The sequence below is a fragment of the Thalia democratica genome, chromosome 1, assembly GCF_965202585.1.
Source record: "Thalia democratica chromosome 1, ktThaDemo2.hap1.1, whole genome shotgun sequence".
Classification (NCBI taxonomy): domain Eukaryota; kingdom Metazoa; phylum Chordata; class Thaliacea; order Salpida; family Salpidae; genus Thalia; species Thalia democratica.
In genome coordinates this window covers 58471485-58498314 of record NC_139165.1, presented here as the reverse complement: position 1 = coordinate 58498314, position 26830 = coordinate 58471485, and the positions used below count along the sequence as shown (strand labels likewise).

Sequence of the window (26830 nt, the reverse complement as noted above, 5' to 3'; positions counted from 1 at the left end):
ATCGCCAAAAAAATGATGCATACAGATCTTGAGTTTTTTTTTAATTTACTGGCTTTAATTTTTTATATACCGAAACTAAACAACTTTAATCGTTTTATAATAACTAAGTAAATAATTCTACAACGATCGCCAAAAATTCACAAAATTAATTCTAAACTTAGACCGTTTTCCAAAATTTTTAAACCCCTACATTAACACTTGATCTAAATTCCGGTTAATTATCTTTAGATGGTAAACACATTATATGTGGGTTTAGTTGATTGTATTAGTTTTTTTTATTTTGAAATTAGTTTTTTTTAATTGTATACTGTTTATTGTTATGAAAAGAAAACTATAGACTTGATAAAACCAAATTAATTTGTGTTTAATGTTCTTAAAAACAAACTTAAATGCTAAAAAGGAACATTATGCAGTTTGTGTTAATTTAGTAAAATTTTACAAATGTTTTTGTCTTGTGGAACTTTTACACTTGCTCCAATAGTTTTGTTAAAATACTGTATCAATTTGTGCTTTTTACCCTATGTTTAGTAGTAGTAATTTTCTTCTAACGTCAAAATAGTTATTAAATTTATTTTTATCATGATTTCTTTTAAGACATGCACAACAGAGAGTTTAAAATTTTGTGTACACTAGATAAGTATTTACTTGAAACTACTATAAAACGACTACTATTGTGATTCAATTACTTAAAACTTAAAAAAGAACTGGTTAAAAAGATTGAATAAAAAAATGGCTAGAAATTTATTTTATAAATGTTTTGTAAAAATTTGTAAGGTTCAAATTACTCAAATCGGTAGTTTTCATTTAAAATATTGCGGAACTTATTCAAATTATGTTAAATTAAAAATATATTAACATTTTCAAACTGTTATTAATTAAAAATAGTTTTAAAATATTGAACACCATATTTAACCAAATTTTTCTTATCTTATATATAAGTCTTTTAAAATTAACTAATTTAAATTATTTATTAACCAAAAATAAAATATAAATAACTAATTTATTACAACTTAGTACTAAAACTAGTATCTCTTCTTTTCTTAAGAAAAATTGAGTCATGTTTTTGGCTAAAAATATTTATTTAGACGCAAGAATCAAAATAAAACTTGACATACTATTATTAAATATACGTACTTAAATATAATTCTTTTACTTTCTAGTTTATAAAGTTTTACAAAACTTTGATTTTAATATAAGTTTTATAGAATTTTAACAGAAAAAGGCAATTGGATAAATAAAACTTTATCCTTTTTATCTAGATATAATTGTTCTAATAAAAGTGTATTCTTTTAAACAGACAACTACAATACGAAAAGTTTTTTATAATAAGAAAACTTAAATAATAGTTAAATTACTTTCAAATAATTTATTCCAAAAAACATTTTTAAAACCACAAATATAATTTTGAAAATCGTCGTGTTTACCTTTTCTTAATCCTATTTCCGGATTTATTTTTTTGTTCCTGATTTAAAGATTCGACAGGTTTAAGCCACTCAATGGGGTTTTTACTGTACACTGACCATGGAGGTATGGTTACCTGTGACAATATAAATATATATTATACAAGTTACTTTCTGGGTAAACATATTTATTTTATAACAACTTACAAAAGATTACATGCTAATAAGTATACATTTACTTTGAACTTTTACTGATGTATATAAAAACAAGTACTATTTAAAATAGGTTGCTTTATATATCAAATTATCAAAAAATCACAAAAAAAAATTTAAGAGTTTAAAAATTAAAAATTTCCTTTTTTTTTACTAAGAAAAAAAAAACTATTACAGTTATAAATAATAAAATAAGCACTATATAGAATCGTTCGACTATCAACAACATTCAATGTGACAATCTGCAACCTTGTTTCGCCTTTATTTAGAATCAGTACCAGTCACAATGAACTGTTGCATCAATCAATACCAAACTTCAAGTACTTTAGCACTGAAGCGTCCGTTTATGATTACGGCCACAAAATTAACACAAGTAAATCATTCACAACTCAACGTCTTAGACATTGTCAGTTTAAATGTGAGATTGTAGTTTACACTAGTTTGATAAATTAACTAGTAGTTATTTCGGCTATCGAAAAGTACTTAAGAACATTTGGTTTTGACTGATACAACAATACATCGTGACTATGTCTTCCTGATAAAGTCCTAATAAGGACAAAAATAGGTCACAGATTGTCACATGGACTATTTTTGATGGCCGAACGTTGCAGTCTAGTGCTTATTGAATGGTGGAGTAACATCTCAGTTTTGCTGAAGACAGCCTAAATAACTACTAGTTAATAATTATCATAAAAAATACCTTTTAAATATCATTTCACACGTGTAGTCATTTTTATATAGGTAGGTGTCAAAATAACACGTCTAATAAATTCAAATTGATATGTCGAATAAAATTAAGATTTTATCAAATAATAACTTTAAAATTGAATTTAAACAGCAAATTTTAAGTTAAGCTTTAATTTTAGCATAGTTAAAGCTTTTTTTTTTGTTAAATATTTTTGCTCATTCGTTTTAATACTTCTGAACATATTATAATTAAAATCTTATATAAACACAAAAAACAATCATGCAAAATGAAGCCGTACAAAAACGTCGCTCCGTGCTGAAGTGATACACTGTGCAAATGTTACGCATTCCCTTTTTGTATGGTTGATTTTTGTAAAACCAAAATCAAATATTTCAAAATTATATAAACTTAACTTAGAATTAAAGAAATATTTAAATTAAATCAAAGTTAAGCTTTATCAAACTTTTATTGAATTCAAATTAAAATCAAATTAAAAAGTATTGATCAACCGGATCTAGATAATGCAAAACTTTATAAACTATCAATGCTAAACTCAGGGAACTCGTACATAAAATTTCGCAATTTTATTCTGATACTTCAAAAGTTAAGTTAATTTGATAGGCTTCGACAACATTGGCGCAGAAAGATTGTCTGCCAGCTTCAACTGGACGGATTAGGTGCCAGATTTAACCAAACCTTACCCAAATTCTAACCTAACATTTCCGGTTTCACTTTTTCTTTTTATTACCCGTAACATTTTCCTTAACCGGTATTAGTTTGTAACTTAAATTTAGCTTTTTTTTTCTTAATTCACCATCATGACATTTTGTTATACACGGAGAATACTCTTAATATTGTAACAAACAATATTTAAAATAAGTTTTTCAAACAACTATCGACATATATACTTGATCTGCATTTAATAACTTTACAAACCTATTATTTTACAAACAGCAGTGGAGTTTGATGACCCGTTTAGCAGTTTCATAATCCCTTTTTTTATTTTACAAACTTCATTAAATCTGAAAAAACATATCAAAAAAGCCAGATTTATTTAAGGGTTGTCAAATTCATTTGAGAAATTTCTTTCAGTTTTTTTTTTTTAAGTACACGTTTTTGGTCTATTTTTAGTTCTAAAGCTTCTTAAGTTCAAGGTTAAAAACTGTGCTAAATAGTATATCAACATTTAAAACATACTGTATAGCTACTTAAAACATGTTTAAAAATATTTTAAATGGTGAAAAATATATTTATCTATTTGGTAGATTTTTGTGTCAAATTAAAATTTTACTGCTTCATGTAAAAATTGCTTAAATTTTAGGTTTTTTCAGGTTTTTAGTGAGTTTTGTTCAAAATTCTAAATTTTAATTTCAAAACTTCTCAAATTCCAGATATTTCCAGGTTTTTCCAACCCTGTGTGTATCATATGTTTTTATTTATTCAAGATGGTTTACTACTACTAACTCGCGTTCATTTCAAACTAGATTATTTTACACTCGATTGTTTTTAAACTTAATCATTTTAGACTTTATCACTTCTTAAACGTTTTAATCTTAATCGGTAAAAGATTTATTTATTGTCTTTTACCGTGCAACAATTAACACATTGTCCAATAGGCAACACAGCTGGTAGGCTTGTATTGAATACGAACAACGAAAACATCAGCAAAAGTCTACAAACAAGCTTAAGCCTGGACTATGCTGACGTCACTGATCAACACCGGCAAACGGTTGCTTCATGTTTTATTATAATAAAATATTTGTATATAGATAACTACAAGTCTATCGGTTGTGGCTGACTGATAAGTTCTAAGAAAGGCGAAACCGGTTTATGTCTATCGAGGGCTTGTGGTCTGATGATCTCATTGGTATGATTAGACCATGATAAACTTCAGATTTTGATTCAAAAATACTTAAAACAAGCTTTCTATTAAAATATACTACTTTTCAAAGTTTTTGCCATTTTTTTGAAATTGGGCTTCAGGTCTGATGGTTGAATTGGTATGATCAAACCTTATGTTAACTTAAGCTTGTCTCATACAAAAGTTCAGGTTGGGATCTGCAGACTTTCGCCGATGTTTTTGTTAACAAGTTTATTATTGTCCATATTTAACTATAAATTAGTTAGGAAATTTATCATTAAGCCACTTTTTTTTTTGAAAAACACTACATAATTATTTGTCGTAACTAAAAAAGATTGCTTAATTTACTGAAATGTAAACAGCTTATTTAAATAAAGATGTGCAAATTTAATATCTTCCTTACAACCAAACCTTAAATTTTTTTTAGATAGTTCTTAATTCAATTAGATAAAATTTTAGATATTTTTTTAGATAGTTCTTAAATCCGTTTAAATTTTAACTGTAACATTAACTTAATACAAATTAGATTTTAAATTTCCAGTGACTTTGATTTTGTTAATGTTTTGTTGATACTTGGTTTAAAATTCCAATTTTAGATAGGTTTTAATTCCATTTAGATAAATTTCAGTGTATAAGTATCTTAAAACTTTTATTTTTAAAAGCTCTTAATTCAGTTATTTTTTTGACTCATTAAATTAATTATATTTAATCCGTTTTAAAATTAGTGCTAATTTTACCTAATTCTACACCAATAAACTTGAATTTTCGAATATATAACATTTTAGTTTTTGTTTAAATTTTCATGTATAAGTTTCAAAATAATATTATAGATTAGCAACATTGTTGTGTGCAGTTTACTATTTTATTTTACTTGAAGAGGTCGCAATTTTTTTGTCACCGAAACCTGGTTGTAAATAAAATATTCTATTTGCACACCTATATTTAGAAAAACACTACATAAATACCGACACAAAAATCAAAGGTGTCTAACTACTTTAAAAACTAAACTAACATTTCATAAACATTTGCTACAAACGTCTACAAGCATACCTGCTCTGTAGAGCAGCGAATCTCCTACTTTCGAGATAATTCTTGTCAAATACTTTGAAGATTTGCCGACGATAAAAAAAAATAATCTTATTGCTATTTTCGATTGTTAGTATAAATGCTTACCGTGTCAGATCTCAAACATTGAGGATAATGTCAATGTTCTAGAGAGGTGTGCTCGAGGTGAGCTTTACAGCTTAGAATTGATAATAATCAAACTAGAAGTTAGGAATCAAACGGGAATATAGATCAATTAAGTTTTTTTCGTTTTAAATTTTGGTTAGAGCTTGTTGATTATAACATTTTTTAACTACGTCAGGACCAAATACTATTCAGTTTTAAAGACCCTTTTTAAACAATAATTCTACTTTAAGTCAAACCAATAAGACAAAAAGTTTTAGATAAACATTTCAATGCAAAAAGTATTGATTTTAAGTTGCAAATGGTTTTATAATACAACAAAATTTCTTCTGAGGATATAATACAAATTGAAATCTTTGATAGTATCTAATACTGTGATTTGTTTATGATTGATAGTTTACTTTGCTTGTGTCTCCTAAAAGATTTTTTTTAATAAGACTATTTCGTAAAACATAGACGTTTTGTTTCTAAAAAAAATAGTTTTTCAATTAACTGGATCCAATATATCACTAACAAAACTCAATCTAAATTTGAAAAAGAAATATATTTACTAAATTTATAAAACTAATAAAACTAAATTTAGCTAAAAATTAAAATAAGTTTAAAAAATTTGCACGTAAAAAAGTGAAGAACCGACAAAAATGTTATTAGTACATAAATGATGATTGGCTTACAAGTAACGTTGAGCAATTTGGACTTCTTGAATTTTGCATGTATACATATCATAATTACAAGAATTTGTACATGTGGTAATTATTGCACGGATATGACTTATACACCGGTGACATTTTTGCGTGTATCATCATTTTTACATCGATGACACTTTTGTACACTTAATTATGTTAATCAGTAATATAATTCCAAAAAAAAATGTATCGATTTAATACTAAACTATACTCAAAATATAATTAATTCTTTTAATAAAACTTTAATCGTAAAAAAATTCATATAACATTTAAAAGCAAAAGTAACTGCACCTTTTATCTCTCATTCTTATTGAAGAATAAATTAACAGCATATATTTTAAGATTAAAATTAAAATTGAAAAGATAATTTAAAAATAACATTAACTTTTACACGTATTTTATAAACCTATTTTAACTAAACATTTTAAAACTTATACTATACTTTATTCTTGTTTTTTTCTCTGACGTATTATTAACATTAAAATATAATTGTTGGAAAAACAAAAGATTACAATCAATGCAAACGTGATATCGTGCATGATGAACTAATTCCCGTACTGTTTGTACAGCCAAAAAGGCTAAGAAATTTTAAGGTTTTAAACAACTTTTTAAAATAGATGTATAAGTTGTTATTTTGAGATCATTACTTATATCATAAAAAACTAAAATTCTAAGTTCTAATAACTAACTAAAACACAACTAACAATAGAAGAGATTAGAAAACCAGCAAATACTATCATCATTGAATGTGATAGCTGTTCAGTGATATATCCAATAAAAAATCCAAACAACTGTTAGTTAATAATTTCTATTTACTAAAACATATACTTCTAGTTAAACTTTAAAACTTATATTTAAATTGGGTATACTAAGTGATAGCTCAAAATTTACAAAATAGAAAGTAATAATCATAGCAGTTACATACATTATTTAATAAAATATAATACTTCTTTAAAGTTATCGTTTCTACTTGCTTACCGTAATTAAATAAACACTATTTTTAAACTTACTCTAAGTTATACAATACAGTTTTTATGTTATAGCCATAGGGAATCCGACATTTTCTTTTTACAAAAACTAACATTGGCCTTTATATGAAAGCAAAAACTACATACTATAAATAATTTTCACAGAAAAAACAAATAATTAACTTCTGAGATTCTGAGAGTCAGTTGAGTAAAAAATTTCCTATATCAACGCATGGCGGAGAAATATTTTATTATCAATTTTCCGCAGATTTGAAAAATTCAACTAAAAATCTATCTCCTTCTTTTTTTATCAGTACATTTAAGAAATGTTCTTTAAATTAATCAAAAAATCCCATTGTAACGATTTAGAAAAAACTAAAATTAAGAATTTTACAATCAAAAAATAAAAAAAATAAAAATATTTTAACAATAGGATTGTTTATTTTTATTTTGTTTATTGTACAATGTTGGACTCAGGCATCAAAATCTGAGCTACTTAAACAGGACACACAAGAATAAAACAAAGCAAATTAAACTCATATTCAACAATTTCAAATATGTATTTATAAAATAAACAAAAACAAATTTATAAACAAGTAAATAATAAACTTTAACCATATATTTTTTAAAATAAAATAAATAACTTAATAAAAAAAAATTTCAAATTAAAAACATATTCATATTAAAAAGTACAACTAAAACATAATTTCCTAGAATGATTGTTTATAAAACATAACACAATTTGTATAAAATTAATAAAAGTAAAATAAGATGTAAGGTTAAAAGGCGTTAAATCATGGAGATCCTGATAAGCTAAGCTTATTGGAATATATACCACAAATGTTTTTGTGAGCTTTGATTCTTAGAGCTTTTTTAAGACTCCGTAGATCTGTTCTTAAATTTATTTGAGAACAGTGAAACGCCATTAGTCGGAATAAAGTTTTTACACAAAAACATCTGTGGTAAAAGTAAAATAATTAGTTTGTAGGGGGAGGTGTATGGAAATAAAAATAATTAATATTATACATAGAATATTAGATCAGTAGCTTATTTAAATGTGATAAAAGTTTTACAAAATACTTTAGGCTATAGGGGTGACATCCTTGATTTTTAAAAATTGATCTTATTTGTAGAGTTTTATCTTAGCTATCAATCGTTTTTAATTGCTTGAAAAAATTCATAGTAAGTTTTGAGATATAAAAAATCATAGTTAGTGAACTCCATAAGTTTCTTTATAGAAGGAGAAAACTAAAAACTAAAGAAAAAAATATTTCACTAAAAATATATCTACTTCATTTTTTAACCAATGTTCTTCAAACTTTACAGTAAGTCTATTACTAATATTTAAATCGATTTAAAGTAGGGGTAGCGAGTACAGTAAACATTTTTGGTCAAAATGTAAAATTCATATTTGGAAATATGATTCGGATATATTTAGGCTTCATTACGAATAACTAAATAAATAAAATTTGCAAAAAAATGTTTTCACCCCAAAATCACTTTGGTTTTTTGACTTAAACAGTAATGAAGTCACTTAAACATGTGCTAGACTTATAATTTGTTTCTTTTAGAAACAAAAGCTTATACTTGATGACATATATTTAAAGGCATTTAAACTGCTTTAGATGTATTGTGATGTTAAAATCAAACAAAAAGTGCAAACTTTGTCTGTAAAATAATGCTTTTTGAAAAAATTGAAACATAGCTGGTTGTTTAATCTAATTTAAAAAAAATATTGTATAATGAACCTTTGTAGTACAGTGCTTATTTTTTTATCCGGACGCTCACTTATCCGGACAGTTTTAGTCAAGAAAAAAAATCTAAAAAAATACAATATTAAATACTAACATTTTTGTGTGATATAAATTTTTAATTTTTCATGCTGTAAGAAAATGTTTAGTGCATGGTTGCCACTGATTAGGCTGAGAAAAAATTCCTGACTTTTCCTGACTTTTCTTAATTAAACTCCTTAATTAAACTTATTCTAAAATACATAATCTAACACTTGAAACTATATAAAGCTTTCAATCTAAATTTAATACAGGTTAAAAGCAACAGTTTTTTGCTGAATTCTATCATCTAACTTCCAGTACATCACTTGAACCATCTGTGTATGATTGATGTTTGTAATAAACAGCTCTATCAGCAAAATACTTGTATTATTACCTTATAAACACAGCTTGTCTGAAAAAAGATAATTTTTTAGCATTTCCTAGTATAAACGTATCTAGATAAACAAACGAAATATAAGGAACTTATACAATTGAAACCTTGAATAGTTAACGAACTTTCACAACTAAAATCTTAAAACAATAACAAATTTTTACAGTTGAAACCTTTAAACAACAAAGAACACATTTTTTTAGAACTTTCTAGCATAAATGTATCTAAAATAAACGAAACGACATATTAGGAACTTTTACAATTAAAACCTTAAATCAATAAGGAACTTTTACAACTCAAACCTTAAAACATAAACGAACTTTTACAGTTAAAACATTAAAAAAATAAAGAACTTAATCAAATACTATTTTTTTTAAATGTATGTACTAAAATTTATTATCTCCGTCTTTGTATTAGCACTTCAACCTCTTCATCTAATGAAGATATGGTTTCCGTCATCTGAACTGCATTCCGCTTCATTTTCTTGGCAGTTAAAATCATTTGCTTCATTTTATTTATTTCGCTCTCATTTGCTGCCCCTACACTTGTTGAAGAGAATCTTTTCTCTAAATCAAGCCACAACTTATGGGCTTCATTTCTATTCTTTTGGCACTCGTTTATTTTACTTTCATTTATAAAACATTTCCTCTCATTATTTAGTATAAAATTCGTAACAAATAAATATACTCTTATTTACTTTAAAAACTTATTTTAAACTACAAAAAATACAAATAATAAGTAAACTTAATCTTGGCATATACCTCTCTCGTAACTTATTTTACAAATTTAAACAACTTTGAAAAAGTTATAAAGAGGTAAAGTATACACATTAACTTGTTACACAATATACTAAACTAACTGCTTAGTTATAAAGAACTCAATTATTTACTTAAACAAAAAACACTTTGATTCTAAAATTATGCTAGATAAACTTTTGTGTATATATCACAGTTTCACTATGGTAGAGTCCTTGCTACAGATCATCAATACTAAAAAGCTTACAAAATCTGCTTGTTCAAGTAGGGTACTTGTTCAATATATTAAAAGAAAATTGTTGGAGTTTTGTTGAGGATATTTTACTAGTTTATACCAGATGAAGGAATTGGAAATAAAATTAAATATTTTTGTAAATTTCTAGGAAAATTTTGGAATTTTTTTTCTGACTTTAAAGGATTTTTAATTAATTTTTACCATTTGAAGGCTTTGGAAAACAAGGAATTTAGTAAATTTAAACTAACAAAATCTGACTTTTTTTTAATTTTATCAAATTTCCTGACTTTTGTCATTTTTTTTAATTTTTCCTGACTTTTCCTGATTTCCTGACTTTTCCTGACCAAGTGGCAACCCTGTTAGTGTATCTTTATATTTTGCAACTTAGTTTATTATTATGAAGTAATAATACTACTAAAGCTTACACCAAACTTAGTTCAAAACTAGAGATACGATTACATATTTTTCATTTTGATCAATTTTTTTGTTGTTCAAATTCAACTCCTATGTAAACTGTATGAGACCTTAAAATGTTCAACTTTTCGGCGAAAAATATTTTTTCGTTTAGCAATCATCACAAAAACACATTCTACGCGTTTTGAGCAACTTGAAGGAAGTTTCAAGGAGGTAATTTTTCGTTTTCTCAAAAATAATTAAAAATTAGCAAAAAATTATAAAAAAGTACAGAAAATCAAAATTTTCTCCATGAAAATTTTTCCCAGTTGTCTTAAAACGCGTAAAATGTGTTTTTGTGATGGTTGCTAAATGAACAAAAAATGTCAGCCAAAAAGTTGAACGTTAATTTTTAAGGTCCCATACAACTTACATAGGGGTTGTTTTTAGAAAAATGTTTAGTGCCCTACAGTTGTAAAAGCAAGAAACTAATACTTTTTGTGTTGTTTATTTATGTGATTCCCTAAGCTGAAAAAAAAATATTGGAAATTCTAGGGTCGGGCAACAGATGCATCCTAATACTCATAAAGATACAAAAAACTATCAATTAAGTTTTTTTAGAAGACATCCACTCTACTAATAATTCTATTCTATATGATTTTTCAGTAAAAAACAAATATACTTTTTATTAGAAACATTCCATTCCCTATCAATTTTACAATCAAGAATGGATTCTAAATTCAAGTTTAGCAAATCACATTTAGGTAAGTGTTTTTACTTTTAATTTTTTTCCATCTTGAACTTCCATGAGGTGGTCCATCTTGTAATTCCCATCATCATTTTTACTTTTTCAAGTAGAAGTATATCATGTGTCTAATGACCCTTCACTAATTATGGCATAATATTGCCCTACTGCAACATCTTCATTTTTTTTCTTTCTGTTTATTCGGGGAAGAACTCTTACAATCAATACTGCATTAGCGGTTGTTATTTAAGAACACAGAGCACTCATCATCTTGTGAAAGAAGAGCACACAAGTTTAGAAATTTTTTCTTGTGAGTACTACCATTTCCTTTAAACATTTCTGGATTGTATAGCACTTCAGATTAGTGTGACTCTCTTCTCATAACTAATAATAACTTCATTTTGATCAGGATGAGATTTAAAAATAGAATGCACCACACTCACTACAGGCCCACACCAACTTATACACAGTTTGAGACCCTTCCGCACGTATTGATCTCTTTTCTTCTCCTTTTCAATTATTTCTTTGATCTGTTGGAGCTTTAAAAACTTATGTTTTGCTTACCACCTTTTGTTTGTTCGTAAATTCTACCACTGCTATTGGCTTTACTAATCCAGCAAGGCGCCTATCAAACTTCAAGTTATTGGTTAGGAGTCCGTCCAGTTCTTCATTAATAAGTTGAGCTCATTAGCACATAGAGAACTTTTTCATATATAGACGAACAAAACTTTTCAAATCCATATTCTCTACCTGTTTGGCAATCGAAAATTTGGCAAAAAGACGCATCTTGTTAAGAATGTGACAACACAACTCTGAAGTTGGCTTTAAAACACGTTAATATGTGGATAAAGTACAATATAGCCATCCAAAAAGTTCATTATTTCATTGCTGAAATCATTATATAGCTTTGGAAATACTTTGAGAAGGTCTTGTTGAGAGCTAAGCTCAACAAAGTGTAAAAATGGTTATGTTACTTTCTGAGTAAAGTAATAAGTGCTTTAAGTTCAGTGACTAGAAATTCAGAGTCAAGCAGTACTTTGATGACTTCCACATGCTGGTTGCTTTGTTGTGTTTTACTTATAAGCATTCGAATAAATGGAGGGCTTTGCAAAATAGATGCAGCAGAATACCCAAGTTTTGTAAACCTGTGTTTGTAATAAATTGCAAAGCAATTAACTTGGTTAGAATGTATTTTGTACCTATAACAGCATGGAATTAAAATGACATTATATTAGTAAAAAATTTCTGGTTGACTGACTCCACATAATTGTTTTTCAAAATTAAAAAAACTTAAATTAAAAAAAAGCAGAATAATTTTCTTTTTATATTAGAAAAAAGTACCATTTTACAGACGAAATTAGCATTTTTGTATTATTATGACATCATAAAACATCTAAAGCAGTTTTAATGCCTTTAAATGTATGTCATCAAGTATAAGCTTTCATTTAAGATATAAATTATAAATCTAGGACATGTTTGAGTGACTTTATTACTTTTCAAGACAATTTGGGGTTCAAATCTGTTTTTTTTTTTTGCATTTTTTTTTTCATATAATTTTTCTTAATGAACCTTAACACATCTGAATCATATGTTTAAATGTGTCCAGCAAACATCACTAAAGTACTCCCTACCCTTATTCAAAGAAGGATTTTTTGAATAAAAACTTAATTGATTTTTTTTTGTTTTGTCTAAAACTTATATTTTTTTATACTTTTAAAAACATAATTATAAAAGTCTTAACTATATAAGCAGCACTGTTTCCTAAAAGTTTTAGGTCTCTAGCTCAAAAAGTAAAGAAGTAGATATATATTTAGTGAAGAAAAAAAACTCTGCAGTAAAGGAATAGGTTTAAATTGGAATATTTTTACAAAATTTTCAATATTTAAAATATTAAACTAATTTTTTAAATTCTATAAAAACTGGCTTGCAGTTTATACTTAAAGCTTTCATTTAAGGCCAATGTTTTTTTTGATAGGAGATCTCCTATGATTGCTTTTTTTTTTGTTAATAATGGAAAATAATTTATTTTTACTGATACTTTTAATATTTAAATTAATTCTTTTGAGTTTTTAACAAAATTGTTCCACTCTCCCACACAATAATACATCTTGTGGTAAATTTGTTCTGTTGAAAAACTAATTTTGCCACTGACCAATTTTAAAATATTGTTTTTATGTGATTTTTTTATTATTTCCTCTCAATTCATAATATTTTTAAATATTCCGGGAAAAACTGAAAAACTGATTTAAAAATATCAAAATTTAAATTAATAGTTTTATTATAAGTTAATAAATCATACTCCCATCTTCTATATTTGCAAGATTTTAAACCAAGTACAATTTATCTTTCATTATATAATATATTGGGCCTAATTTGGGTAATGAACTTAAGCTTAAGACAAACCGATATTTTCAATAATTTTTATAGAATAGTATCTAAATCAGTTTTAAAACTTTTTAACAATTAATATAATAAAATTTGTGCGACTTTATATAAATGATTTATGTTTTTAATCCATTTTAAATTTTCTGAGATACATATTTTTTACTCTTTAAAAACTTTATTTATTGGTAACTAAGTGTTATTGATTAAAAATCAAGCCGGCAACGTTAGTTTTTGCTAATTATCAGAATTTTACTTTTTTTAGGATTTAAATTAAGTTTTTTTGCTTTTAACCTGCAATAGTAAATATTTTTTATAGACAATGGTAAATAAACATTTGGCTTACTAAAGACTGTTGCATCCATTGTGTTGCATTTTAGGATGATCTATAGAATCTTCTTAAATAAAAGTTGAATTTTTTCTTAAACAAAATATTTCTCACCCCCCAGTTTTATTTTAAAGAAGTGAGATTATTATTTTTAATGGTTTTTAACAAACTTTTTATTTATTAAATTAAAATATGTCGGTTTCTTGTCTTAAACAAGCATAGTAACTACTTTTCAATCATCATAAAAATCATTGACACATAACTATTTAAACCAATGGTTTGTCAAAGAGGGTAATATTATTCAGTATGTAAACTGATGCTCTGAACTAAGTCTATATCTAATAATTATATTACCAAAATAATCAGATACTTTTTTACTAAACTTTTAAATAGTATTATATAAATTATGACATACATCCTCAACACAATAATTGAATAAAAATGTTTTAATTTTTTTTAACTAAACTTACACCAAATGCACTAGTGATACATGTGAAATACCATTCAGCAGCTTTTTGGCCTTGATAGTCCTGCATATTTGTTTTAATTTACTTTAATAATTTAGTACAAAATTAATAAAAATAAGTTAAAATTAAATATAGTTTACAAAACATAAATAATAAATAATAATTGACATTGTTGCAAACTTATTTTATTTGGATTATTACATTTTTTAATCAAATCTCAAGGCTTAGGACAAAAGTAATCATAAAATTAATTTCAGATTTGCAATAAACAGATTAGATTTTTGGGAAAGTTAAAATGTAAGTATGCAGAATTGCTACAGATCAAGCTTAGAAAAACTTGCTAGACTTTTTTTAACTTTTTACAAAAATTTTCCAGACTTTTCTACATCAAACTCTTAATTTTTACTTATTTTAAAATACATAATCAACACTTGTTACTATATAAAGCTTGCAATTTCATTCTTATACAGGTTAAAACAACAGTTTTTTGCTGAATTCCATCATCTAACTTCTATTACATCACTTGGACCATCAGTGTATGATTTATGTATTTGAAATAAACAGCTCTATCAGTAAAATACTTGTATGTTCTAACTTATAAACACAACTTGTCTAAAAAAAACAATATTTATGTATCTAAATAAACGAAATGACACATAAGTAACTTTTACATTGGCTCATTTGGGTGCTTTAAGAGTTCACTTCCATGTATGGTCATTCTTGTCTTGCTTTACATACTCAGTTTCCAAAACAAATGAAGCAACAAGTAAAATACAGTAAACTAATTAAAAGTTAATAACATAGTCTACTTTTACTTATTTTTTCAAATTTAAACAACTTTAAAAAAATTATAGAGGTAAAATATACACATAAACTTGTTACATAAAATACTTAACTTGGTGCTTATTTATTAAGAGCCTAATTATTTACTTAAAAAAAACACTTGAATTATAAAATTCTGCAAGATAAATTTTTGTGTATATATCACTGTTTTACTATGAAAGTGTCCTTGCCACAGATCATCAAAACTAAAAAGTATACAAAAACTGATTCTTTAAGTAGGGTAGATGTTCAATATGGTAATAGAAAAATTGTGCAGTTTTATAAAGGATACTTTATACATTTTTTCCAGATGAAGGCATTCAAAACTAAGTAATTATGTAAATTTCTAGGAAAATTTTGCAAATTTAGTCTGACTTGAAGTATTTTTTATTAATTTTTTACCATTTGAGGCTTTGGAAAATAAGGAATTGATTAAAATTGAATTGACAAAATTTGACGTTTTTTTTTATTTTGTCAAATTTCTTGACTATTCCTAAATTTTTTTCAAAAACCTCAATTTTTTTCTGACTTTTGTCATATTTCTAGTTTTTCCTGATTTTCCTTACCTTGTGGCAGCTTTGAGTATAAGAGGGACAAGTTTTAAACATTTTATTTTTAACTCTTAAACTTAAAACTTAAAAAAAGGATACAAATAATAGTTTATATATGTGTCCCAAATTCATTTTCTTAATTTCTCCGCTTGGCAGAAATATTTTTCATGATCACCCCTCTATTAGATAAAGACCCTTCACTAGTAAACTACCGACTTACTTTTTGCTACCTCATTAGTTAGTGTCAACTAATTTGTCCCTAGAGTATTCTGATATATACTATTATTGTAATTTTCAAGGCCACTGGGATCAAGGCTTTCCTTTGTAGAAAAAATCTTCTTATATGAAATCTAGCTTAAAGTATAAACTATAAGTTACTTTCTCTGAAAATTAAAATCTATCTACTGAAATTGTAAACTTGAAATTTTTAGTAAGCATTTTTTTAACAGTTTAAAAGATTTCTTGAGTCGGAACTTTAGAAATTTATAAAAAAATTAAGATATATAAACCAAAAAAGGTAAACTTTTAATTATTTAAATTTATTACCTAAGACTTCAAGTGTTGAATTTAAAATTTACTGAAAATTTCAGGTAATTGAAAATTTACTGAAAATAAAATTTGAGGTATTTACCTTAAAAATGTATAAAAAAATTAAAGTGATTTTATTTATTCACTGTTCTAGTTTCTTCCTTCTGTAGAAACCTATTGTAATCTCTGACTTTAACTGGCTATGTTTAAAAAGTAAGTTTGAAGTTATAAAAACCAACTTATAGCTTAATTTCACAGGGTTGCCACTTGTTTTTTCATAATTTTTACCAGGTTTCCAAATTTCCAGGTTTGTAAAAGTAGACATTTTGGGTCTATTTTTAATTTTAAGTTAAGTTTAAGTTAAGAAACTGTGTTAAATAGTATAAAAATATTGAAAAGATACTGTAAAGGTACTTTAAATGTGTTTTTAATAGAAAAATTTTTGATGATGACAAAAATTTTAAATATATATGACAGGTTTTTTCAAGTCAAATTGAAATTTTACTACAAAACATGTTAAAATTGTTGAAATTCAAGGTTTTTCCAGGTTTATTTAATTATTTTTGTTCAAGTTCCAGTTTTTTCCTTTTTTTTTCAAAATTTTCTCAAATTCCAGATTTTTCTAAGTAAAGTGGCAACCCTGATTAAAACTCTAAAAAGTAACCAAGTTCAAAAAATTTCAATTTGCCCTTATGCCTTCAAAAGGGGAATGGGTCAAAATTGCACAAAAGGTTAATTTTGCACAAAGATACTTTTGCACTAAGAAAAATTTGCACGAGGGGACAATTTTGCACCAAGGGTTAATTTTGCACGGAGGGTTATTTTTGCATGACAGTAGAAATAAAACATAAAAATATAGTAAAAAACATAAAAAATAAAAGATAAATTAAACTCTATATAGTAAAAAAAACTACCGACCTAGGGTAAGGGTTAGGGGTAACAGTGATATTAAAAAATAATAATAAAATAAAAACTAATTAACAAAAAAAAGTTACTGACCAAGGGTGATGGGTGACAGTGATATTTAAAAATAAATAACTAAAAAAATAATTAAATCATGCAAAAATGTCTCCGTCCAAATTTGCCTGCTTGTACAAAAGTGTCTTTGTGCAATTTAGTCCCCTCGAGCTAATTTGACACTAACCCTTTCAAAAGATGATTTAGCTTCAGCAAATTCAGTTTATATTCTTTCCACATGACATAAAATAATATTTTCTATTAAATTTTGTTTTATTTCATGAAGTATGAACATGAAATTCCATTAGTCAGGGTGGATAAATGTTTTTGGCAAATTCTCTCCAGGAATTCAAAATTTTTTTCAGGTTTTTAAGAATTTCTTCTAGGTTTTTTAAATTATATCTATTTTAAACCATTGTTAGTAGTAAATTAAACTTATGTCAAGAAATCTGTTTTTTGATAGATTACAACTACGTATACAATACAGTAACACTGTTATCACGCTTTCCACTAAAATTTTAAAAAAATATATAGGAAAATTTAAAAACAAAGCCAATTTTTAAAGAAATTATCCAAAAAAAACATCAATTTTTAATGTTACAAACATATTTTTAAGATACATAAAGTAAAATTTGTCATTAACCGTTTATAAGCTGTCTTAATAAGAAATTTACAAAAGTTCAAGGGTTTTTGAGCTCTAATTTTAGTAAAATAACAAACTGTATATAAATTGTATTTAATATAAAAACTAAAACACTTTATCTGCTAGGTGACAGAATAGAGTAATTTTGTCAACCTATAATTTCTGAACTGAGATTGCAAATATTTTTATTTTAGAAAAGAAATTAATTTATTTTTATGTGTTTTTTCACCTGGCTGTGCTGCTGTTTTGGCTTTCAAATTTCAATTACAAAGCAAAAAAACATAATTTATAGGGATATCTAGGAATTTTCACACATTTTTCAATTTTTTCTAGATATTTAAAGGGATTTTTCTGAATACTGCAAATTTATAGGGTTTAATAGGCAATTAAAGGGAACTGGGAACCCTGTATTACTAATACTGGGATCTTCCAAGTTGTTGATACTGGAAGCTTCACTAAAAGTATTTATTGCTTTAAACAAAAATAACTATTGTTAAACATGAAAATAATTTCTATATTATCTTTGATAATCTTGTGATGTATATTTTGTTTATTTATAGTGTTTTTCTAAACAAATAGAATTTATGAAAAACGAAACAACAAAGTCTTAATTGTATAATGTATAGATGACATAAAGCTAAAAATTTAAACTAACCAACAAAAGGTAACAAAAATACTTAATTAAAAATTATTATGACCATACAGTGATATTAGATTACTAAAGATTTGAAAAATTGTATGGTTTTATTATAATTTAAATTTGTAGTATTGACCATAATCAAACAAAAACATTAAATCTAAATAATTGATACTTATTATAGCTACTTTAAAAATCTAGGCACTACAAATGGCTTATAAATTATATTGTAAAGTTAAGATCTTTTATAGCTACTATAAACATTAGGGCATAAAACAATGCAACACACTTTTTTATTTTGTGCTGCTCTTGCTCTCAGTTTTCTCTTAATCTAAACTCTAATGAGTTGCATCAGTCATAAATTGATTTTTGTTGACAACTGACTCTACATGACATTCAAAACAATGATAATAAATAATGAACTTCACCACACCACCAACAGCAACAATATCCAAGACAACATTTCTTTTTGGGCTACGTTTTTCTAGGCAAAGTTTTTAAAATAGATTACTATAGGTCAATATTATGATTTACTCAGTTGTTCTGCAGGCTAACTTTTTTTAGCCTAATTATTGGTAAAAAACTATTTTATGCAGGTTAAGTTTTTTTAAGACCAACAAAATATTTTCTTAATTTTTATAAGTTATGATATAATAAATTAATAAATAAATGCTTTTTAAATATTTTAAGTTATGATGATGAATATAATAAACTTAAGTTTTGTAGCTGCCTTTAGAATTAATTATTATTACTAAAAGAAAAGGAAAAAATACATTTTTTTCAGAGTTTGATTTGCTCTAGACTAATAACTCTTTGATTACCTTACTCAAACTTTGCAATATGTTTTAATAAACAAAAGAAACTTTAAACATAAAATTAGGGTTTGAAACAAATACATAGAAAAACTATAATTTTTTTTAATTGAAAACATAAAAACTAAACATTTCTAATAACGTTGTTTTTCATCAAATATTTGAAAGCTTAGCTATATACTTTCAGAAAAGAGTATACTTATCTTTAACTTAAAAAATTGAAACTTTATATTTGCATTTTTGAAGGTCTCATTTCATGCGTATATTCCTTATTTTTGTCATTTAGTGACATTTCTAATAAAGTTGCTTTTCAACGCATATTTCATTGTTAAAAACAGATATATACAGTGCTTATTTACTTATCCAGACACATTGGGCAAGATTTTTCTGTAAACATGTCAGGATAACCGAAATTTGGGATAAGTACAAAAAATCAATTTTTTCATGTAATAATATCACTGCTGCATAATGCATAATATAAGTGTTATTGTAAAAAAAAACATAGTAATTGTGAGTAATATATAATAAAATGATAAAAAATAAAAAATAAATTTTAGGTTTTATTAAAATTAGTTTTTATGAGGTAGAAACATCAGACTTACTAACCCTCTGGTATACGTTATGTTAAATGTGTCCAATTTAAATAAATTTTTAAAAAATATAAATATAGTCATGCATCTCATCTTAAACAAAAAGTGTTAGAATTACCATCTTTTGCAATATTGTTTGAATTATATATATGTTTATGATTTATAATTGTACATATGTAGTTTATATTTAGTAAACTTATAGAAGTAGTGGCTTGGCCTTATGTGTACTATTTTATGGGCACTAATTTATTAATTAACAAAACTTTTAATTAGTAAATTTAAACAAAAGATAATTTAAATGAATGTATATATAAATTAAACAATTAGTTTGTTTATATTTAGTTTTTTTTTTTTTGTTTATAAAATCTTAACTACAAAAACTATCTTTTTTAATAAAGAAAAATGCTAAAAACTTGTCAACACTTAAACCAATTTTTTGATTTATAAGTTTTTTTTTATTTATATTTAGTAACCTTATAGAAGTAGTGGCTTGGCCTTATGTGTACTATTTTATGGGCACTATTTTATGGGTAGAATTGCTGCAATCAATTCTGCTCATAACTTGGTGTGATGTCATTAAAATTATGGGTAGTATTGAGATGTTGCTGCAATTAAATGAAAAATAAAACAGTTTCTAGGCCTTATAAAAATATTATGGATAGTTATTGTAGATTTTATAAGATTTTATAAACAAAGAATAAAAAACAACTTAACTACAAATAAACTAATTGTTTAATTTATATGTACATTCATTTAAATTATATTTTGTAAAAATTCATTATTTGAAAATTTTGTTAAAATTATAAAATAGTGCCCATAAAATAGTACACATAAGACCAAGCCACTACTTCTATAAGTTTACTAAATATAAACTACATATATACAATTATAAATCAAACAATTGGTTTATGTGTGTTCAAGCTTAACTTTTTAATTTTGTTTCTAAAATCTTAAATACAAAAACTATCCAAAATATTTATAATATGCTAAGCCAAGACTTTTGTTAGTTTACAAAATTTAAATTACAAAAAATCACTTATAAATCAAACAATTGGTTTAAGTGTATACAAGTTATTATTTTATTTTCTTCATTAAATCTTAAAAAAAAAATTATCCATATTTTTTTAATAAGTCTAGCCAATACAAAAAGTTAGTTTACAAAACATAATTTAAATAAATGTACATATAAATCAAAAGGTTAGTTTATTTGTATTTAACTTGTTTTTATTTTTTGTTTATAAAATCTTAACTACAAAAACTATCCATAATATTTTTATAAAGCCCAGAAACTGTTTTATTTTTGATTTAATTGCAGCAACAACTCAATACTACCAATAGTCTAAATGAAATCACATCAGTTATGGGCAGAATTTATTGAAGCAATTATACACATAAAATAGTGCCCATAAAATAGTACCCATAAAAAGTCCTACCACTCGATTAAATGAGTAACTTTGACTTAATTGCTACAAAAATTAAATTTTGCACTTTTTTGTTTTGCACTGCGAAAAGTTTAGTAACCTATTTTTAAAAAACTTAGCCTGGAAAAACTTAGCCCAAAAAGAAAGCAATCTGAGACAACCTACTTATTCATTATTGATGGTGCAAAACATTCTCATTGTTATTAATGAAATGGCTGAAATAAATACAGAGTCAAAACAATGGAAATGCAAGTAAAAAAGTAGTTACATTAGTTAAACTAATAATATTACTAATTATCTAATACTAATTAATAACTTCTATACACTTTTTTATGTCTAAAAATGGTTAAATTTACAGTTTTTATTATTTATATCTAAATTATTAAATTCCAAGTTTTTTCTCAATTTTCATAAAAAACTCAAAGATTTTTCTGGTTTTTTGGCCACCTTGATTAGTATAAAAGAGGAGAAATAGCATTTGTTGACAAAGGGTTGCCAAAGATTTTTGAAAATATTTTTCAAGTTTTGGAAAATCAAGTCCATATTTAGTATAAAACTAAAATTAAGGTAAAAACTGTCTGAAACGGTATAAAAATAACCAAAAACTGTTGTAATGCTCTATAATGTGTTTTTTATAAAAGATTTCTAAGCATTACAAAATAACGTATTTGTTTAAAAATAGATTTTTAGTTTATAATGTAAAGTTCATAATTTAGCATGTAAAAATTGTTTGAAATTTTTCCAGATTCAAGGTTTTTTGGCAACCTGTACCTTGTACAACAGATTGCTTGTAATTTAACTGTTTATTTTAACTTTTGAGTGTCTCAAAAAAGGTATAGTACTTTAAAGCTTTTAGAAGGTTATAAAGTTTTCTTTTGATTTTTTGTTCTTGTTTTACTGAAAACCTAGTACATAGTTGGATAGAGCTGAATTTCATGTTTTAAAAACTGTTGAAACTCACAAGTATCTAAGAAATTTTTCAAGTTGGAGTCAGCTAATTATTGTTGTTTTTTCAAGTTAAAAATCAAAATCTTTTTTTTAACATTTAGGAAAACCCTGATCTTACCTCAGGGTAAAACTATTAAAACCAAGCTAAAATTAGGTAAAAAGCAAGCTATACAAAAAACTCAATAACTGCCCTATACTTGTTCTATTAGTTTCAAAATTGTCCCTATACTAGTTATTGTTGATAGACTTACTAAAAACACTCAAAAGTAGTTATATCTTGCTTTTCAAAAACCCTGACCTTAATAAAATGAATTAAAAAAACAAATTAAATTATAACCTAAATTTGAATCAAAGTGTGTGATGAATACACAAAAAATAAAATAAGTCCGCTGTTGTGAAAGCACAAAGAAAACAATTTTCTAAACAAACCATCTTGTTTTTTATTAGGTAGAATAATAAAGGTCTAGTCTAAATTATTTTCGTCTAAAATATAATCTATTAACACTCTAAAAGCTTTTATAAAGATTAACTAACCATTGACATAAACATATTCATAACTGAATTCAAGCTACTGTTATCCAACACCAGTTCTTTTAAATGTTAATTAGATTTGTGATCATTATAGAGTCACACGTATTGTAATGTGTTAAGTTTGAGTATAAAAGTCCCCGTTGTAAAACTTAACTATTCGAAAAACTGTCAAGTAAACTGCAAATATAATGCGCTTCTGATTAACTTACATTTTACTTATCTATTTTAAGTTTTAGTATATAAAGCTTTTTTTTTTGGTTTATTTTTGGAAAGTTGGATTAGGAATAAGGGTAAAGATTAAAACTTTTTGGAAAAATGGTTAGGAATAAGAGATAAAATGTTGTAGTTTACTGCAGTTTCATTACTTTACATCGCTTGCATAATCGTATGACGGAAAAATTACAAAAACCCTACATGCAGCATTGCAGCCGACTCTTTTAAAAACGACTAAATACCGACAATGACAAAGTCTTTAAAAAGTTGTTTTTAGCATTAAGTCTGAACTGTAAAACTTAATCCCTTAAGACTTTTTTTTTGTTTGATCAAAAAAAATTTACTACATAAAACTTTAACTTTTAATTATTATTTTTTAATGTTCAATATAAATAGTTATAGTATTGGTTATTCATATTGTAAGAAAATATAAGTTTTTTGTCATAAATATTTGTCTTACATATATATTCATTTCCATATAAACAGTTTTGTTTAGTAAAAATATAGTCTTCAGATTGTTTAACTATAGTACAAAATCGCCTCTTTTTAGTAATTTATCAAGTAGATAGTAATAACTACTAAAAGGCTGAGAAGCAAAAATTTTGAAATAGTTGGCAATAAGATAGTGATAACTAATCAGGTAGCAACAACTTGTTTATACTATTTACTTAGGAGTTTCTTTTTAATATTTGAAAAAAAAATTCTACAGAGAAATGAAATATACTTAAGATTTCGGCTTTTAGAACTTTAATTAAATACTTATATACTAAATATCTGGGTTTTAAACTTATACTAGGCATTCATGATTTTAAATTGAAAGTTAAAAAATATTATTAGGTACAATTTTCTGAATTTTTCTAAATGAAACTAAATACTTGAGGTCAGTTAAGAAGAGTATTAAAATTTGGTGCGATAATCAGTAAGGCGGAAGCAACTTACTAAAATTAGATTTTTCGGGGTTTGATTTAAAGAATAATAAAAAAATTTGAAGGATAATTTACAAAAGTTTGAAACTTACTCTAATTACTCTGAGGTAAATATTGAGGGTAGCGATCATTTTAAACTTTCTGAAAAAGGAAAATTATAATAATTAGTTTTGAAAACTTTAGTTTAAATATATTTTTCTAGTTGTGGGACTAGGAACCAAGGTTGCAAGAATAAAACATTGTCAACTTAGATTACTTAATAAACGTTTTCTATTTTTACCTCAAGTTTTACAGTAGTCTTCCTTTGAGTTTACACTTTGAACGAAACCCAAAAGTTCGTATTCAAAAAATTATATTAACTTATGTAATTGTTATGATCGTTTTTATTTATTTCAAAAATTGCCTTCTAGACAACTTCTATAATTATAATTCATTTATAAATGTAATTGTGTTAAACATCAGTGTTAAATTTTTATGAGTAAGTTCTATTAAGGTTTTTTACTTTTTATGAATCTATATTTAATCACAAAACTTTTAGATTTGAACTTCTTTATTTTCGTTATTTTAAACTTGTTGCTCTTTTGTTTTCGTTTAATTTCATTTAATTTAATTAACCATAGATAAAAAACTATTACTTTATCAAAACTAAGAAAGTGATAAGGTTATTTTAAGTAGCTTTTCAAAAAAATAACGATTATAAACATAATGATTTTTGGGTATAAATTGCGACCTCAAGAGAAAAATAACAGTAATAATAAAAAAAATAGAAACTCTTTTAGGGATAATAGTTACCATTTTAAGTCAATTTACAAAAGTACTCTATCCTGACATTTAAAAAATATAACATAAAAACAAATATTCTGTAAACAAAATTTTTTAGTTTCGGTAACTCTTTTGGAACAGTTTTATTTTAAACCAAATTTATACTAAACTATATAACAGCCTTATTAGAAACTCTTCCGTCCAGTTATTAGAAATGTTCTTAAGCGTTAATAATAATTTTATGTTAAATGGAAATACGAAACAAGACTTTTATTCTACTTTGTGGAAAACATTATGCATTTTCTTAAAGTTCATCACTTTAACCCTTAATTTTATTTTTTTGCTGTAAAATTATTTTATACAGCTTATAAGCAATGGGTTGACTGTCGGCAGTAAAGTGGTTACATTTGGTGAAGGACATATCAAGAAGACATTTTGAGAAAGGTTGAGTGTTATAATATTGTTACTGCACTACAGAGTAAGAGAATAATTATGTAATACTACTTTATCCGATTACAAGTATAGTTACTACTAAATTTAGAAAGTTCAGTAACAAATTGTATATATCATTAAAATCTTTTACGAGTTAGAATACTAAATAATTGTTATATATTAAAAATGTGAAAACTAAAAAAATAGTTTTCGATCTTGATTAGAAGTAACAAGTCTAACTTAAATAAAATATTACGTTAAAGACAATTAAGAAACACTACTAGTAAATTGACTGAATAATACAACACAACTGTACAAACGAAACTAACACTGCAATCAGACAATAAGTGAGCTTTCCGGGATTTCCCGTTTAATATTCAACTCTTGGCGGAAAATTCTATCTAATTTGATCTAGTCTAGGGTATGTTTCGAGGTCGACTTCAGAGTTTAGAAAAGCTAACTCATGTTACGCCCTAAGCTTGACGAAATACTTTTATTGACCAATTGTTAGAGGTTTGCTTATTTAAACTGCTTACTGTAAAAAAATATCAATTTAAGATTAAAAACCGTCATTTAAATTACTAGTTGAGATGGTACAATCACCGCCAAGCTGGCTTCAAAATTACCATCTCCTTCATCTAAACGAGCGCAAAACTGCGAAAAACTTTGAAACTACTTACAAAAAAAAAACTCCCCGCAGTAAGAAAACTTAGTCCTTATACGTGGTTAATTTTATCGAGAGAATTGGCTTATCTCTTGTCGATTAATTTTCCTTTTTGCGAAAACTTCCTATAATTTAATCCAGTATTTGTAAAAAAAATTCCAAGGCGGAAATGTGGTATTTTTTTTTAAAGGCAGCAAAAAACTAAAAATTTTTAGAAGTGAATGTTTATCTTATACTTAAGAAATGGACAGCCGCAGGTCGGTGTCCGTACAAGTTTTTTTAGTTCAGTTTTTTTGCTGTGTAACTTAAATTATTTTAATTTTAAGGGTCGCATACGGGTTTTGCTGCTGGTAAGATTAAAATTAAAATTAAAGCAATTAAAAACAGGTTCGATTCCGATAAAATGTTCTAAAAAAGCATTGTTGTTTTTTTCATAATATCAGTGAAAAAAACTTTATGAAAGTTTAAAATTATGACAAAAAATTTAAATTTGATAATCTAAACAAATATAGAATTTAACTTAATACTTATCAACGATTACATATAAAAAACCTATAGAATAAATTGTATATTCAGATAAAATTGTTTTTTTAACTTTAAACCTTACCTCATGTGCATTCTACCTCTGTTTTGAAAATAATTTTACCAGTTAGCAAACGAAAGTAAAGAGTTAAAAATTATTTTCTCATAAAAGAAATATGAAGGATTTCATTTTCAATTAATGATAATTTAATTAAAACGTAAATGGGTCATGTCTTACATAAAAACAGCTTAGATAGAAAAAAGCGTAGACCATTCAAAAAGTCATAATTTTGTGTATTAAAATAAGTATTTTTTTTTTTTACTACAGTGACCGTTAGAAAATCGAAGGTTTTTGAAATTTACAATCGGGCATATTTGTATATGTTATTAAAATATTGG

The 26830-nt window shown here is 25.4% G+C and overlaps 1 protein-coding gene across 1 annotated transcript; it reads right to left on the bottom strand.

Moving 5' to 3' along the window:
- Positions 1 to 1066: 1066 nt before the first annotated feature.
- LOC145843160 (signal peptidase complex subunit 1-like) lies at positions 1067 to 23002 on the bottom strand. The gene is made up of 4 exons (XM_082950625.1): positions 22916 to 23002; positions 14476 to 14535; positions 6741 to 6827; positions 1067 to 1537 (listed from the first exon to the last, which is right to left on the bottom strand). Exons 1-4 carry the CDS (start codon positions 22934 to 22936, stop codon positions 1421 to 1423), a joined length of 285 nt encoding a protein of 94 aa, XP_082806751.1. The 5' UTR covers positions 22937 to 23002; the 3' UTR covers positions 1067 to 1420.
- Between the last annotated feature and the right edge of the window lie 3828 nt (positions 23003 to 26830).